Below are 15,188 nucleotides of genomic sequence, written 5' to 3'. Positions count from 1 at the left end.
GAATCTTTCCTGTAATACCCTAGGCTCGTAGCTTGTTAAGCAGCCTCATGTACGGTACCTTGTCAAAGGCCTTCTGAAAATCCAAGTACACATTAACCCATTCTCTTGTCTATTCTGCTTGTTATTTCTTCAAAGAATTACCACAGATTTGTCAGGCAAGATTTTCTCTTGAGCAAACCATGCTGACTACGGCCTATTTAATCATGTGCCTTCAAGTATTCTGGGTCCTCATCCTTAATAATCAACTCCAACACCTTCCCAACCACTGAGGTCAAACTAACTGGCCTATAGTTTCCTTTCTTCTGCCTCTCTCCCTTCTTGAAGGTTGGAGTGACATTTGCAATTTTCCAGTCTTCCAGAACCATTCCAGAAACTAGTGATTCTTGAAAGATCATTACTAATGCCTCCAGAATTTCTTCAGCCACCTCTTTCAGAACCCCAGGTTCTGGTCCAGGTGACTTATCTACCTTCAGACCTTTGAGTTTCCCAAGAACCTTCTCTCTAGTTACGGTAACTTCAGAAACCTCATGGCCCCTGACACCTGGAATTTCCACCATAATGCTAGTGTCTTCCATAGTGACAACAGATGCAAAATACTTAATTAGTTTGCCTACCATTTTGTTGTCCCCCAATACTGCCTTTCCAGCGTTATTTTTCCAGTGGAGCGATATCAACTCTTGCCTCTCTTTTACACTTTATGTATTTGAAGAAATTTTTGGTGTCCTCTTCATTATAATTATTGGCAGCTTACTTTTGTATTCCAGTTTTGTCTTTTTAGTTGCCTTCTGTTGATATTTGAAAGCTTCCCAATCCTCTAACTTTCCACTGAGTTTTTCTCTCTTTGGTTTTTATGTTGGCTTTGACTTACTCGTTAGCCACGGTTGTGTCATCTTTACTTTCGAATACTTCCTCCTCTTTGGGATGTACTGTATATATCCTGCGCTTTCTGAATTGCTTCCAGAATTTCCAGTCATTGCAGTTCTGCCATCATCCCTGATACTGTTCTTTTCCAATCAATTCTGGCCAACTCCTCTCTTATAACTCTGAAATTCCCCTTACTCCACTGTATTACTGAAATACCTGACTTTAGTTTCTCCTTCTCAAATTTTAGGGTGAATTCAATCATTTTATGAACACTTTCTCCTAAGGGTTCTTTTACCTTAAGCTTTGCAATCAATTCTGATTCATTGCACAACATCCAATCCAGAATAACTGATCCTGTAGTGGACTTAACCACGAGCTGCTCTAAAGACCCATCTCATAGGCACTCTAGAAATTCTCCCTTCTGTAATCCCACACCAACCTGATTTTCCCAATCTACCTTCATATTGAAGCGCCTCATGACGATATAACATTGCCCTTTCAGCATGCTTTTCTATCACCCATTGTAATTTGTAGGCCACATCTTTACTACTATTTGGGGGAGGGGGGGGTCTGTATACAACTCCCATTAGAGTTGTTTTACTCTTGCTGTTCCTTAGCTCTATCCACAATAATTCAACACTTTCCAACCCTATATCACTTCTTTCTCGTGATTTGATTTCATTATTTACCAGCAGAGCAATGCCAAACCCTCTGACTTCCTGCCTATCCTTTTGATACAATGTGTATCCTTGGACATTAAGCTCCCAGCTATAATCTTTCAGCCGTGATTCAGTGATGTACTTTTTGTTTGTCTAACTAAATATGCAGAAGTGAGTGTAATTAACGAATTAATGACCACTATCCCAGACATATTTTAAATTGATGATTAAAGACATTTTGTCCCTCTTGTACATTGATTTCTTTTGATCATTAAGTATTAAGAATTTGTTACTAACTTCAATAATAATCAAATAGAATTATTATGTACAAATAGGAGACATTTATAACTTAGTAAGAGTGTAATATATTTTGTGTAACATTGAATCACAGTCTAAAGAAACAGTTTATCATCCCATGGGTATGGATCACAACACTGTAACCCGAAAAGCACAATAAAGGAAATGAAGTCAAACACTAATTCCCACTCCCCATCTATGTATCTTTGTAAACATAGCCAATAATTATCTGCTTTTAAATTGCCTTTATTTCAATGTAACATCTGAAATATTACACAGAATACAAGTACTTGGAATACTTTGTGATATTACATCAGGTACATTAAAAATAACTACAAATTTCTTGTCAGCTTAAACCAGTTTATATATTGTGCTGGTCAGTATACTTATGATGGAATTCAATCCATTTCTTTTTGAGTTACCTAATTTCAGTCAGTATAGGGAAAAGGAAATTGTCCAAAGACATATAGAAATTGGGTGAGGGTATCCCTTATATTTCTCTAATTTATATGAATAGGCTGCTAACATTTGCAGGGTTAAAGACCACCTGTAATGTAGCGTGACTTTTGATACCAAAACCAAATAGAAAAAAGTAGTAAGAGCAACAGTATATATGCATTTTCATAGCATTTAACCAAATTCAAGCAATATCTTCTGGGCTTTTCTCAATCGCTCTATTCTGCATTTAAGCTCGTCTCTCTTTCTCTGTACATCTTGATCTTCCATCAGATATTCATTGATGCGATCCTTCTCTTGGATGAGCTGTAGCATCTGGATCCGTAGTTTTTCAGACAATTCACTTAAAATGTAGCAACGTATGACCATGGGAATCTGGTCAGACAGTCGATTAGAGGCAATCTAGGGAGTTTGAGAATAAAAATAATGGAAAAATGAAAATGAGGCAAAACTTGCAGATTGGCAAGTCTAGAATTAGGACATGAATCCGAAATTCAGAGCTAAAATTTTTTAAGAGTGAATTTAAGCAACTATTCTAAACAAGGAGCTATTATAACTAGTGAACCATATCAGATTGTGAGAATGTTGCAAGTGTGTACAGTATGCGGCTGATTGATGATGTGGTGAATTGACTGGGCACTTTCTTTTGGTGCTGGCTTTTGAGCGTGCGGGGGATCTGACTGCCTGGGTCCAGTTCCTAGCTCCTGCTCTGTAAGTTGCCTAGTGTGTATAGTGGCTAACACAACTCAGTAAAAACGTGTAATCCTATAGCCCCGTTGTCGTTCTTGCACCACACACAGGTAACAATTTGGAGCTTTCTTCGGCGGATGGCATTGATAGTTCTTTACAAAGAAAAGTGTTAAGGTATATGGGTCAGAGGTGAGTAGAAAGAGGCGAACCACAGTTGGAACAGGATTGGGAGCTAACAACCCACTTCACTTCCTATGTTCCTGTGACTCTGCTATTAAATTTTCAGCAATTTAATCCAGTAAACTTCAGCTCCATGTGTAGAAGTAATTCTTCATGTTGCCTCTACCTCTTTCGCCAATCTTATTGCTGGGAGCACCAAGGAATGAGCCCACCAGCAACCAGAGCACACTGGGACTGTTAGCTAATGTGCTTCAGTATTATTCAGAGTATGTTTACCTTGTAATATGCTCGTAAATGATAAGACATTTCCTGGATGCTGGCATTTCCAAAGTTTTTTCCTTGACCTTCCTTCTGTTTGCTCAGGCTGCCACTATAGAGACTATCCTGAGAGTACACCGTACTTTCGATCTTAAACTGGGCTTGCAGCAGCTTCTCTGCTTCCTGTTCTTGCTCACAGCTGAGATCTGCGATATTGACCTGTACACAAAAAAAAATAGCAAATGTAGTCAGATCAAGGCTTGCTTTCTAGTAGGAAAACTTCAAATCTAAAATGGTTTTATGTTCTGTGCAACTGTGAAAACTATCATCTACGACATGTACCACAGCTACCTGTCCAGTCCACTCCAACAGCCCCTTCCTATTCCCACCATCTCCATCACCAAGGGGAACAAGGACCATGGACGCAGGGGAATACTGCTGCTTGCAGTCCCATTCTAACTTGAAGAAATATTGTCAGACCTCCATTGATGCTAGGTCAAATTCTAGCACTCCTGTCACAAAAACACTGGTGGGCCTTCACCAGTAATACTGCACAGTTTAAGAAGATGGTTCTCCACCCCCTTGAGCAATAAATGCAGATTGCATTTAGTAATAAACAAATCCTAAAAATCTTGTGTCCAAGAAAGAGAAAATATTTAAGAACAGGACCGTTAGAAGATGGAGGGAAGGAGGAACGAGGCTTGTTTTGCTGGTGTTGCTTTGTTGACTGTTGTGCTGTTTTGATGTGTTTTGGGTTGTTCTGCGAGCATGGTGAGCATGCAATGTTGGCACTGGAACATTTGGCGACACTTGCTGGTTGTATTAGTTGTTAACACAAATAACACTGTACATCTTGATGTACATGTGATAATATAAATTTAAACTTGAATCTCAAGAGGGCATGCCCCAATGGTGAGGGTCCTTAGTGTTGGATACCTTCTTCCTTGGGCAGCGCCCCTTGAAGATGCTCTCCAGGATGGAATGGATTACGAGGGATAAAAAGATTTACATCATTATGAAATTAATTTTGTCTTATATTGGACCTCAGCCCATTTTCCAAAACACACTCAATGTTGAAAGTGAGTACGTACTTGATATGGCAATTAAGGAACTATACACTACGATTGAGGGTGGAAGTGGGATACAGGGTGATACTGGTGATCTCCAGGGACCTATACTGGTGCCTTTATCTTTTCAGTGTTTTGGTTGAGGATCAGAAGGCAGATATCCTGTTGTGTTGCTTCAGGTCTTCATGCACATGCTGAAAGTGCCAAAATGAAAATCCACCCCAGCATCTCCATGGAATCATATGTGCAATAGGAAAACCTAGCATTTCCTGCAACATGCATGGTGGGAGCGGGGCGAGGTGAGCATGTGGAGCAAGACAGTGAGAGACAGACGTCATCATGTACACGGACATTACATGAGGAGACCAGATTATGAAGGGGGATTGAAATTTGCTGGGTGGAGTTATTGATAAATATAGAATAAAGAAAGATAGAGCCCAACCATCAGATCATAGAAATTTATGACATGTGGGAGATCATTCATCCTATTTTGTTATTGACTAAATTGGAGCATTGGAATAGGGAACCATCAACAACGGGATGAATGGCCTGTTTGCGCTCCAATGTTACTATGAGAAAACAGCTGAAATGTAATTGGGCAAGAAATGGTTTGCAATTGGCAGGAATCTCCCTCCTACTCCTTCCTCAAATACTACCCTGTGCTCTGGCTAAAAAGAAAGCAGAAGATTTGTGTACATAAATACTGTACCTTGGCAGCCTTGTAAAGGTTGAAAAAAGTACTGAAATGTTGCTCAGCGATATCCAGAAATGCTTCCCTTGTGATCTCTACAACAGAAAAGAGAACAAAAATCACTTTTCCACCTCAACCCCAAGTTATCCTTAATCAACCAAATGTAAATATCACTGTTTTGTATAATTTGCTTTGGCAAATAATGCAAATAAAGACTTGAAATTGAAAGTTATTGCATTTCTGCTGTGATGCCTTCTTTGTAATTGTATCAATATGTTGAACCCACGATAGAACCTCAGAAATACTGACAACTGGTAATTTTAAACTGCTCATCCTTTTCACTTCTGATCCCTCAATGAGGACTGGTGTGTGTTCCCTTGATTTCCCCTTCCTGATTAATTCCTGAACCTTACTGATATTGAGTGCAAGGTTGTTGCTGCGACCACACTCAACCAGCTGATCTATCTGTACGCCCATACGCCTCCTTGAAATTCTTCCAACAATAGCTGTGTCAACGAATTTATAGACGGTGTTTGAGCTGTGCCTACACATACAGTCAAGGGTGTAGAAGAGTCGAGCAGTGGGCTAAGCACACATCCCTGAGGTGAGCCAGTGTTGACTGTTAGCAAGGACATGATGTTATTTCCAATCTACACAGACGGTGATCCTCCCAGTGAAAAAGTGAAGGATCCTGTTGCAGAGGGAGGTACAGAGGCCCACGTTTTGGAGCTTGTTGATCTGCATCGAAGAGTATGATTGTGGGGAATGCTAAGCTGTATTAAATAAACAGCAGCCCGCTAATACCCAGGTGATCCAACACTCAGTGCAGAGCCAGAGAGGGTGAATCTGCTGTGGACTTATTATGGCAATTATCAATCTGCAGCGGTCGAAGCCCTCGCTTCGGCAGATGATCCTAGCTATGATCAACCACTTGAAACACTTAGTCACAGTAGACACTAGTGCCACTGGGTGATAGACTATTGGGGCAGGCCACCCTGCTTTTCTTGGGCACCAGTATGATTGTCTTATGAAGCTGGTGGGAACCTCCGACTGCAGCAATGAGAGAATAGGATGTTCTTGAACACTCCCACCATTTGGTTGCCACAGGTTTTCATAGCCCTAACTTCACCGTCAGCATCTGATGCCTTACGAGGTTTTGCCCTCTTGAAGGATGTTCTGATGTTGGGATTCCAAAACAGAAATCACTGTCACTGGATGTTGCAAGGATTCACTTCAGTAGTTTTATTTTCTCTTTGAAAGCAAGCTTTAAAAGGCGTTAAGTTCACTTGGGAGTGAAGCTAAACAGCCATTCACGATGTTAGGCTACCCCTCACAGGAAGGAATGGTCTGCAAACACTGCCAAAGCTGGCATGCATCCAATTCTATCTCTAACTTCACTCAATATTGTTGTCACCTTTATAATAGCCTTCCATAGGTATTACCCAGATTTCATGCGTAGTTCTGTATCACTCCTCTTGAACGCCACTGAGCAGACTACAAATCTCCTGGTCCAACTACTGTATGTTTTTGAAGGCACACACTCATCCACACAGATCTTCATGAAGTAATTGAGAACTGTGGCTTATTTATTCAGACTCAAAAGTTGAGTCCCTGAATATTCTCCAAACCACTGACTCAAAACAGTCCTGTAAGCGCTCCTTCGCACCCCCCCACCATACCTTCTTCGTCCTCCTTACTGATGCTGTGGTCTTTAGTCTCCACCTATAATCTGGGAGTAGAAGTACACTCATGTGTGGGCATGGGGTGGCACAGTAAGCATTCTTGATGATGGTTAAGTGGTTACGTGTGTTGGCTCTTCTGGTCCCACAGGTGTTACGTTGGTGGTAGTTGCTCAGAGAATTCAAGTTGGCTTGATTGAAATCACTTGCAATGACAGGGAAGGCCTGCTGGTTATGTTGCTCAGCTCCTCCAGTGTCTGCCTGGCATTTGACTGCTAGATGTTCCAGGTTAGGTGAGCAGGACTGAGACAGAACCATGATGTCTGTGCACCATGAGGAGTTAATCATAAAGTATACTCTACTTCCTCCGCCTTTAAAGGACTGAGCTGTCCTGTTTTTGCAGAGAATGGTGAAGCCACAGAGCTGCAGAGCTGTGCCTGAAATGGTGGCAGTGAGCCACGTTTCTATAAAGCAGAGTACATACCAGTCCCTGATGTCCCTCTGGTATAGCATGGTGTTTTCAATTTCATTTTCCAGAGACTGTACATTTGCCAGTAAGATAGTTGGGAGAGGAAGTCTAAAGCCTCTGCATTTCAATTGTATCTGTAAACTGGTGTAGCTTTTGTTTTCTTAAAGGGGAACTGCACTTGCGACCCAAGTCTGCTGTCTGACGCTCACTGATTCAGAGCGCTGATAAATTTTTAAGAACATTTTAAATGATGTTGCTTACAGAAGTAGCCACGCTGTGACTGCGGATTACAGCTGTAGCAGTCCCGAACAGGAATACAGAGAAAGCAGGATCTCCCAGTGGCCGCACATTTAATTCCACATCCCATTCCCATTCTGATATGTCTATCCATGGCCTCCTCTACTGTAAAGATGAAGCCACACTCAGGCTGGAGGAACACCACCTTATATTCCGCCTGGGTAGCCTCCAACCTGATGGCATGAACATTGACTTCTCTAACTTCCGCTAATGCCCCATCTCCCCCTCGTACCCCTTCCATTATTTTTTTATATACACACATTCTTTCTCTCCCTCTCCTTTTTCTCCCTCTGTCCTTCTGACTATACCCCTTGCCCATCCTCTGGGTTTTCCCCACCTCCCCCTTTTCTTTCTCCCTGGGCCTCCTGTCCCATGATCCTCTCATCCCTTTTGCCAATCACCTGTTCAGCTCTTGGTTCCATCCCTCCCCCTCCTGCTATCATTTTGGATCTCCCCCTCCCCCTCCCACTTTCAAATCTCTTACTTGCTCTTCCTTCAGTTAGTCCTGACGAAGGGTCTCGGCCTGAAACGTCGACTGTACCTCTTCCTAGAGATGCTGCCTGGCCTGCTGCGTTCACCAGCAAATTTGCTGTGTGTTGCTGGAATGTTTGATTATTCCCATCGGAGCTGCATGCCAAAAGTGGCCATTTAATGGTGCCATCTACTGGTTGTAGTCAGCCCATGTGTTTCTATTGATGTTAAAATACTGTTATTAATCCAATATGTGACAGATGTCATTTCGAGATAGCTTCTCTAACCCACATGTTTTGGTCATGTCCCCTGTTGCAGAAATATTGGAAAGATATTTTTGATATTATTTCAACGGTTTTAAATATAGACTTACAACCGCATCCAATTACTGCTATTTTTGGACTACCAATGATAGATTTAAATAATTTAACCTCTTCATCACGAAGAATGATTGCATTTCTTACTTTAATGGCCAGAAGGTCTATTTTATTGAATTGGAAAGAGATTAACCCTCCTAAGGTATTTCATTGGTTTTCACAAACTATGCTGTGTTTGAATTTGGAGAAAATTAGAAGTGCAGTTTATGACCCTTCCATCAAGTTTGAAAAAACTTGGAGGCCATTCATTCAGCATTTTCACTTAATGTAATATCTTTATTTCCAAACCTATTCTATTTCTCTGTATTGTTGTTGGAGGGGAATGGAGTCGTCGGCACTAAGGTTTTCTTCTTTTTCATTTTTAAGTTTTTAGATTTGCCCAAGTCTTTTAGTTTAGTTGATCAATTTTGTCTTTCTTTTGGGTTGGGGTTTTTTTTGGTTTTGGTTTTTTTTTTCTTTTTCATGTTTTTTTCAGTTTTTTTTGATCTGTATTATCCGTTGTTAGTTTTATATGATTGGGAGTTTTGTCAAATTTCAATATTGGACTTTACGATTACTGTTTGTAAGTGTAACAATTTATCTCCTATTATTTGTATCATTGCTATGTCTTGTTTATATATTCTAAAATTAATAAAGAGATTGAAAAAGAAAAGAAATACTGTAAGAAAAGGTGAATATAAGCCCAGGAACAGCTACCGGTGGTGAACTTGGGCAGTGTTTATGTAACCTATGTCTTGCCAACGCATTAAGCATTTTCACTGCTCACGTCTCAGAAACCTTACATATCTTTCTCAAACAACAGGAATTCTGCAGATGCTGGAAATTCAAGCAACACACATCAAAGTTGCTGGTGAATGCAGCAGGCCAGGCAGCATCTCTAGGAAGAGGTACAGTCGACGTTTCAGGACGAAGGGTCTCGGCCTGAAACATCGACTGTATCTCTTCCTAGAGATGCTGCCTGGCCTGCTGCATTCACCAGCAACTTTGATATCTTCCTCAAGTTGCAGGAAGGCAATTAATTCATTTAGATCCAGTCATTCTTCCTCTCATGAAAAGGTTTCACAAGTTCACTAATACCGTATAGACTTTCTTTCAGACTGGCTTCATTGATAACCTGTTTGCCATTCAAAAGTTGTGACTTGAATGTTTATGAAGTAGTCGGAGAATGAAGGATCTCTTATTCTGATGTGAATAAGAAATATTTGGCTCGTGCCTTTATAGCCTGACTTCCTTTTGATAATTAGAATGACATAAATTAATTTGTTGAATAGTTAGTGTTGGTTCTAATGAAAAGTCGACTGTAAGTGCTAATATCTGAATTGTTGAAAAAAATCGTTGGAGAATTAGCAGGCCAGACTGTATCTGTGGAGGCAGACATTTTCAGGTTGAGACCTTGCATCAGGGTAGTGGAGAGGAGGCACAAGAGACCACAGATGCTGTAATCTGTAGCAGAATCTCCTATCAAAGATACAGAAGTTTGAGGACATGTACCTTCAGCTTGACGGACGCCTTCTATTCTGCTGTTACAAGACTGTTGAATGAACCTCTTATACGATAATGATCAACTCTCCGCCTATCAGTTTACCTTGTCATGGTCCATGCACTTTGTCTACCTACACTGCACTTTCTCTGCTTTTCTCTATAAAACTATATTCTGCATTCATTTTTCTCTCTTGTACATCCTTGATGCATTGACTGATCTGCATGAATGCATATAAATAACAGCTTTTCACTGTATCTTGGTACAGGTGACAAGAATAAACCAGAATCCTTGATGAAATATTCTCGTTAGGATGACCAGTATTCTTGCAAATCAGAATGGTACACATTATGCATGCAGACACATACTTGTAACTTCTCTCATTTTCTTAATCGCTGGATCTTCCAGTTCAGCAATCTCTTTCTTTATAAGAGATTCAAAGGTTTTGTAGTTGACAAATCCAGGCAGCTCTCTTCCCCGGTAAAGATCTTCATACTGGAGAACTTCCTCACGGACGTACATTTCAACTGACAATGAAAGAAGATTTAAGACTCATCAGTTCTTCTTCAATACTGCATTTGGAGTAGACGATTGGATCAGTCACCTGTCAAATCAAGCTCAGTGACAACAGAGTTAGTAACCAAAATGATTTTATGTATATAATTTCTATGCACCTATGTTCCACTTACTGAATTTTTTTGTGAATTTATCTTGTTTTACTGGGAGGTGTTTTGTAATTTTATTTTATTTGTACTTTGAACTTACACATTACGTACACAAAATGTCTAGTAACAACCTACAGGAGGCTATTTTAAGGGCAAAAAAAAACTAATTTTGGTTGAAGAAAGAAACGGAATTGGATGCACATCAGCTCTGGTAAGGTTTGCAGGCTTCCTACAAACTTCCTACAAGGCAAAACCTAACATCATGAAGGGGGCTGTGATGCTTCATTCCCAGATGAACTCAACATCTTCTATTCACACTTTGAAATGGAGAATAAAGCTACACATGTGTGAATCCCTGCAGCATCTGGTGACCCTGTGATCTGTCTTGGAGGCCAACGTCAGAACATATCTCCAGAGGGTGAATACGCGCAAGGTGTCAGGCCTTATAGTGTACCTACTAGGTCATTGAAAACCTGTGCCAACCAACTGGCAGGAGAGTTCAAGGACATTTTCAATCTCTCACTGCTGCAGCTGGAGGTTCCCACCTGTTTCTAACAAGGGTGACAAGCCCACGAAGAGCAGGGTGAGCTGCGTCAATGACGATCCCCCAGCTGCTCTCACATCTCCTATGATGAAGTGCTTTGAGTTTGATCATGGCCAGGATCAACTCTTGCCTAAGCAAGGACCTCAACCTACAGCAATTTGCCTCTCGCCACAGTAGACCTACAGCAGATGCAATCTCACTGGCTTTCCACTTGGCTTTGGGACCACCTGGACGATAGCAATACCTCCCTCAAGCAGCTGTTCATCAATTACAGCTCAGCACAATTACACCCTCAGTTCTAATCAAGCTGCTCAAAATCTTGGGCATCTGCACCTTCTTCTGTAACTGGATATTTCACTTCTTCACTGGGAAACCAGAGTCAGAAATAACATCTCCTCCTTGCTGACAATCAACACTGGCGTACCTCAAGGATATATGCTTAGCCCACTGCTCTACTCTCCCTACACCCACGATGGTATGGCTAGGCACAACTCAAATTCCATCTCTAAATTTGCTGATGACACAACTACTGTTGGCAGAATTTCTGTCAAGGTGGTGTACAGGAGCAAGATAGATTAGCTGAGTGGTTTTGCAGTAATAACCTCGCACAGCATCAGTGAGACCAAAGAATTGATTGTGGGCTTCAGGAAGGGGGACACGCATTAGTCCTTATTGAGAGATGAAGAATGGAAAGAGTGAGCAGTTTTATGTTCCTGGGTGACAATATCTCTGAAGATCTATCCTGGCCTTAACATACTGATGCAATTACAAAGAAGGGATGGCAGCAGCTATATTTCATCAGGAGGGTGATAGATTTGGTACGTCAACAAAGACTCACAAATTTCTACAGGCATACAGTGGAGAGCATTCTAACTGCCTGAGTCACTGTCTGGTATGGAGGGGCAACTGCGTAGGATGGGAAACAGTGGCAGAAAGTTGCAAACTCATCCACTTCCACCATGAACACTAGTCTCCCAACTATCAAGGATACCTTCAAAAGGCAATTCCTCAAGAAGGGAGCAATCATCAATAAAGAACCCCATCACAAAGGATAAGCCCTCCTCTCATTGCTACCATTAAGGAGCTGGTACAGGAGCCTGAAGGCACATACTCAACACTTCAGGAACAGCTTCTTCTCCTCCGTCATTGGATTTCTGAATAGACAATGAACCTATGAACACTACCTCACTTTCATTTTGCTCTCTTTTTGCATACTGTGCTAATTATCTATATTTCTTATTGTAATTCACTTTTCTTTAAAAAAAATAAGTATTGAAATGTATTGCTGCTGCTGAAGAACAAATTTCATGATGTATGCCATTGAAATTAAACCTGCTTCTGATTCTAATCATTCTTTATAAATTCACTCTGTGTATGTGTCACATGGACTTTTTACTACAAATCGTATATGCTGCCCTGTCTCCGATGTACTGACCGAGGACTACTGTCAAGTGATATTAAGTTTTCATTTTAAGCTTTTTTGTCCCATTTTCAATGAGTATGTGGCCGAGAACAAGAAAGGCCAAAGAAAGAAAACTCCAATAATCTATCACACTCGGGTCTTTGATGGTGCTGAATTGCCAAATTTCTGGACCACTGAACGTTTTATCTAAATTAATGCCTCACTCTATGAGTCCGCCATTTTAAAGATGGTATAATAGAAGATTTGTTTTCATACTGTGTAACTAACAAGTTACAAGGACATTGGGAAAAATAAGCCACAAGTGACTTGAAAGGGAGTGAGGGAAACTTTTTTTTTGATCCTGCAGGCTGTAACTTGGCACCCCCTTTTCAATGTTCAAGCTCAAATTTCAAAGTAAATTTATTATTTAAGTATGTATATCCATTTTTGAAATTACACATTAGTGATTAAAGATCAAACATTCAACTTGCTGTAAAACACATTGCAATATTGTAAGTATAAAATTTGCTATATAAATCTGTATTTAAGACAGTGTCATCGATATATGTCATTGACACAAGGTTAACTTGGTTTTAACACCTGTGTGTGTACATAAATACACAAAATGCTCGAGGGACTTAGCAGGTCAGGCAGCATCTATGGATGGAAGTGAATAGATGATGATTCAGGCCGAGACCCTTTATCAGGAGTCCTGATCTGCTTCCTGAGATGCTGAGTTCCTCCAACATTCTTGTTTGCGTTGCTCCAGATTTCCAGCACCTGCAGAATTGCTTGTGTGTATTCCTACCTTACCCTGAGAGGGCACTGATTTACTCACTGATGATTCGGGCCTGGAACAAACTGTCCTGGTTAACAGAGTACTAGGTAGCACCTCAGGGCAGGGCAAGCCAGACAGAAACAAGCATAGGTAAGGTGCCTCCCTGTTTCTCCTAATGATTGATACAGAATGTCCCTGCTTTTGACCTTTCTCCAAATGACCCTTATAATGCAAATATCCAGAAGTAGGAAGGTGTCTTTCAACATTAGCCTATTAGATTATATTCAGTTAGAAAACTAGATCATACAGCCTAACGCACAACAATCAGTTAAACAAGCTAACTCCAGTGATTTTCTACTCACAGTCTGATACTCTCGCTTGCAGGAATGAATTCCATTCTGCAAACTCCTTCCGCACTTTGGTGATGTATCTCTCCCCTTTCGACCTGTCGTGTGGCTCCTCCCCTGAAGCCAAATTCTTTATATGGCTACTGAAATTGTTGATCATCTACGATTAAACCACAAGTTTTGTAAAATTACTGGCAGAAGCATTTAGGAAGGCATCAAACAGAAAAAAAATTGACCAGTGTAATGTCCAGAAATCCATTACTAAATGATACTTTTAAGAGTTAAGATGTTAGCCTTACAATGACTTTAAGATTGCAGGCTGACTAATACAATGGGTGACTTGTTTGATAGTGCATGATGGGTAGAGAAAAGTGGGATGGAGAGGGTAGTTTGGTTTGTAGAGAGGGAATTTCAGAGAGGTATGTTCTAGAGATCTCCAAGAGGACCACAACTTTGTCATTGTGTTTGGGGACTTGCATGCCTCAATGACCTGGAGAACTATGTTGCCTGGAGTCAAGGCTTTATGCTTTGGCTCTTGGTAGGGTCACCCATGCCAACAGGTCAAGGGTTAGGGGCCAGACTAAGAGTGGTCCACTGGTCCTCCAAGCTTGGGGGTTCAGCTCAGGGCCAACAACCTAACAACTGCGAATGGTAAAATTGTTAGAGACAGCAATGAAAAATCCTATTACATCTTAGTTTGACAGTATTCCCGAGTCTCCACCTGGGACTTGGATGACTGACAGTACTGACATGATGACGGAACTTTGAATATGACCAGAGACGGAGAACCTTCATTGCTACCCTAAACGCCAGCAGCACAACAGGCACTGCTGCTACATGCTGGAGAGGATTGGGTTGGGGTAAATCGTTTTATCATGCCACCCATAAAAAACATTTTAAAATGGAAGTAGATCGAAGCAGTACAAAGGAAAAGCAATAATGGAACATAGAATGGAGACACAAGGGACTGCAGATGCTGAGAACCTGGAGTTACAGTTACAGAGAAGGAAGTATTATCAGGTCCAAAGACCATAATGAGATTGTCAATAGAGTCAAGAATTCATTCATTAGTTGTAACAGTAGTAAAGAAGCTGTCTTGGAGCCTGGTAGTGCATTTTCAATCTTCTGTATCGCTTGCCTTTTGCAAGAGGGGGAAGGGAGAATGGCCAGGGTGAACGAGGTCTTTGATTAAATTAGCTGCTTTCCTGAGGCAGTAGGAATTGCAGACATAATCCATGGAAGAGAAGGTGTTTTACGAGATGGACTGGGCTCTGTCCACAGCAGTAGCTGGTGATTAGTAGTTAATTGAACAAGTGATTGGTACATGGCAAATTACTTGTTGAGGGATTGTGTTCCTGAAGACGGTTGATTTGGGAAACAGCAAAGTGAAATGTGAAAGCCTACACCACAAAAACCGCGATTCATTAGTTTTCCACTCTCTGCAGTGATCGAGGTGGGATTGATAACATTTACAAAATTTACTCCACCGCTTTGTAGCTTATGCACACTACAACACC

General features: G+C 41.0%; 1 protein-coding gene across 3 annotated transcripts in view; it reads right to left on the bottom strand.

Moving 5' to 3' along the window:
- Nucleotides 1-2,035: 2,035 nt before the first annotated feature.
- LOC134347871 (interferon-induced GTP-binding protein Mx1-like) overlaps nucleotides 2,036-15,188 on the bottom strand; it is a 36,880-nt gene continuing 23,727 nt past the window's right edge. For all 3 annotated transcript variants that reach the window (XM_063050419.1, XM_063050420.1, XM_063050421.1), the window contains 5 exons: nucleotides 13,687-13,831; nucleotides 10,304-10,462; nucleotides 5,181-5,257; nucleotides 3,423-3,623; nucleotides 2,036-2,678 (listed from right to left, as the gene is read on the bottom strand). In XM_063050419.1, the coding sequence (XP_062906489.1) occupies nucleotides 2,451-2,678; nucleotides 3,423-3,623; nucleotides 5,181-5,257; nucleotides 10,304-10,462; nucleotides 13,687-13,831 (810 nt within the window). In that variant the 3' untranslated portion in view covers nucleotides 2,036-2,450. The remainder of the gene's footprint in view (nucleotides 2,679-3,422; nucleotides 3,624-5,180; nucleotides 5,258-10,303; nucleotides 10,463-13,686; nucleotides 13,832-15,188) is intronic.

Source organism: Mobula hypostoma, chromosome 6 (assembly GCF_963921235.1).
Source record: "Mobula hypostoma chromosome 6, sMobHyp1.1, whole genome shotgun sequence".
Classification (NCBI taxonomy): domain Eukaryota; kingdom Metazoa; phylum Chordata; class Chondrichthyes; order Myliobatiformes; family Myliobatidae; genus Mobula; species Mobula hypostoma.
This window is presented reverse-complemented; position numbering and strand designations above follow the sequence as displayed.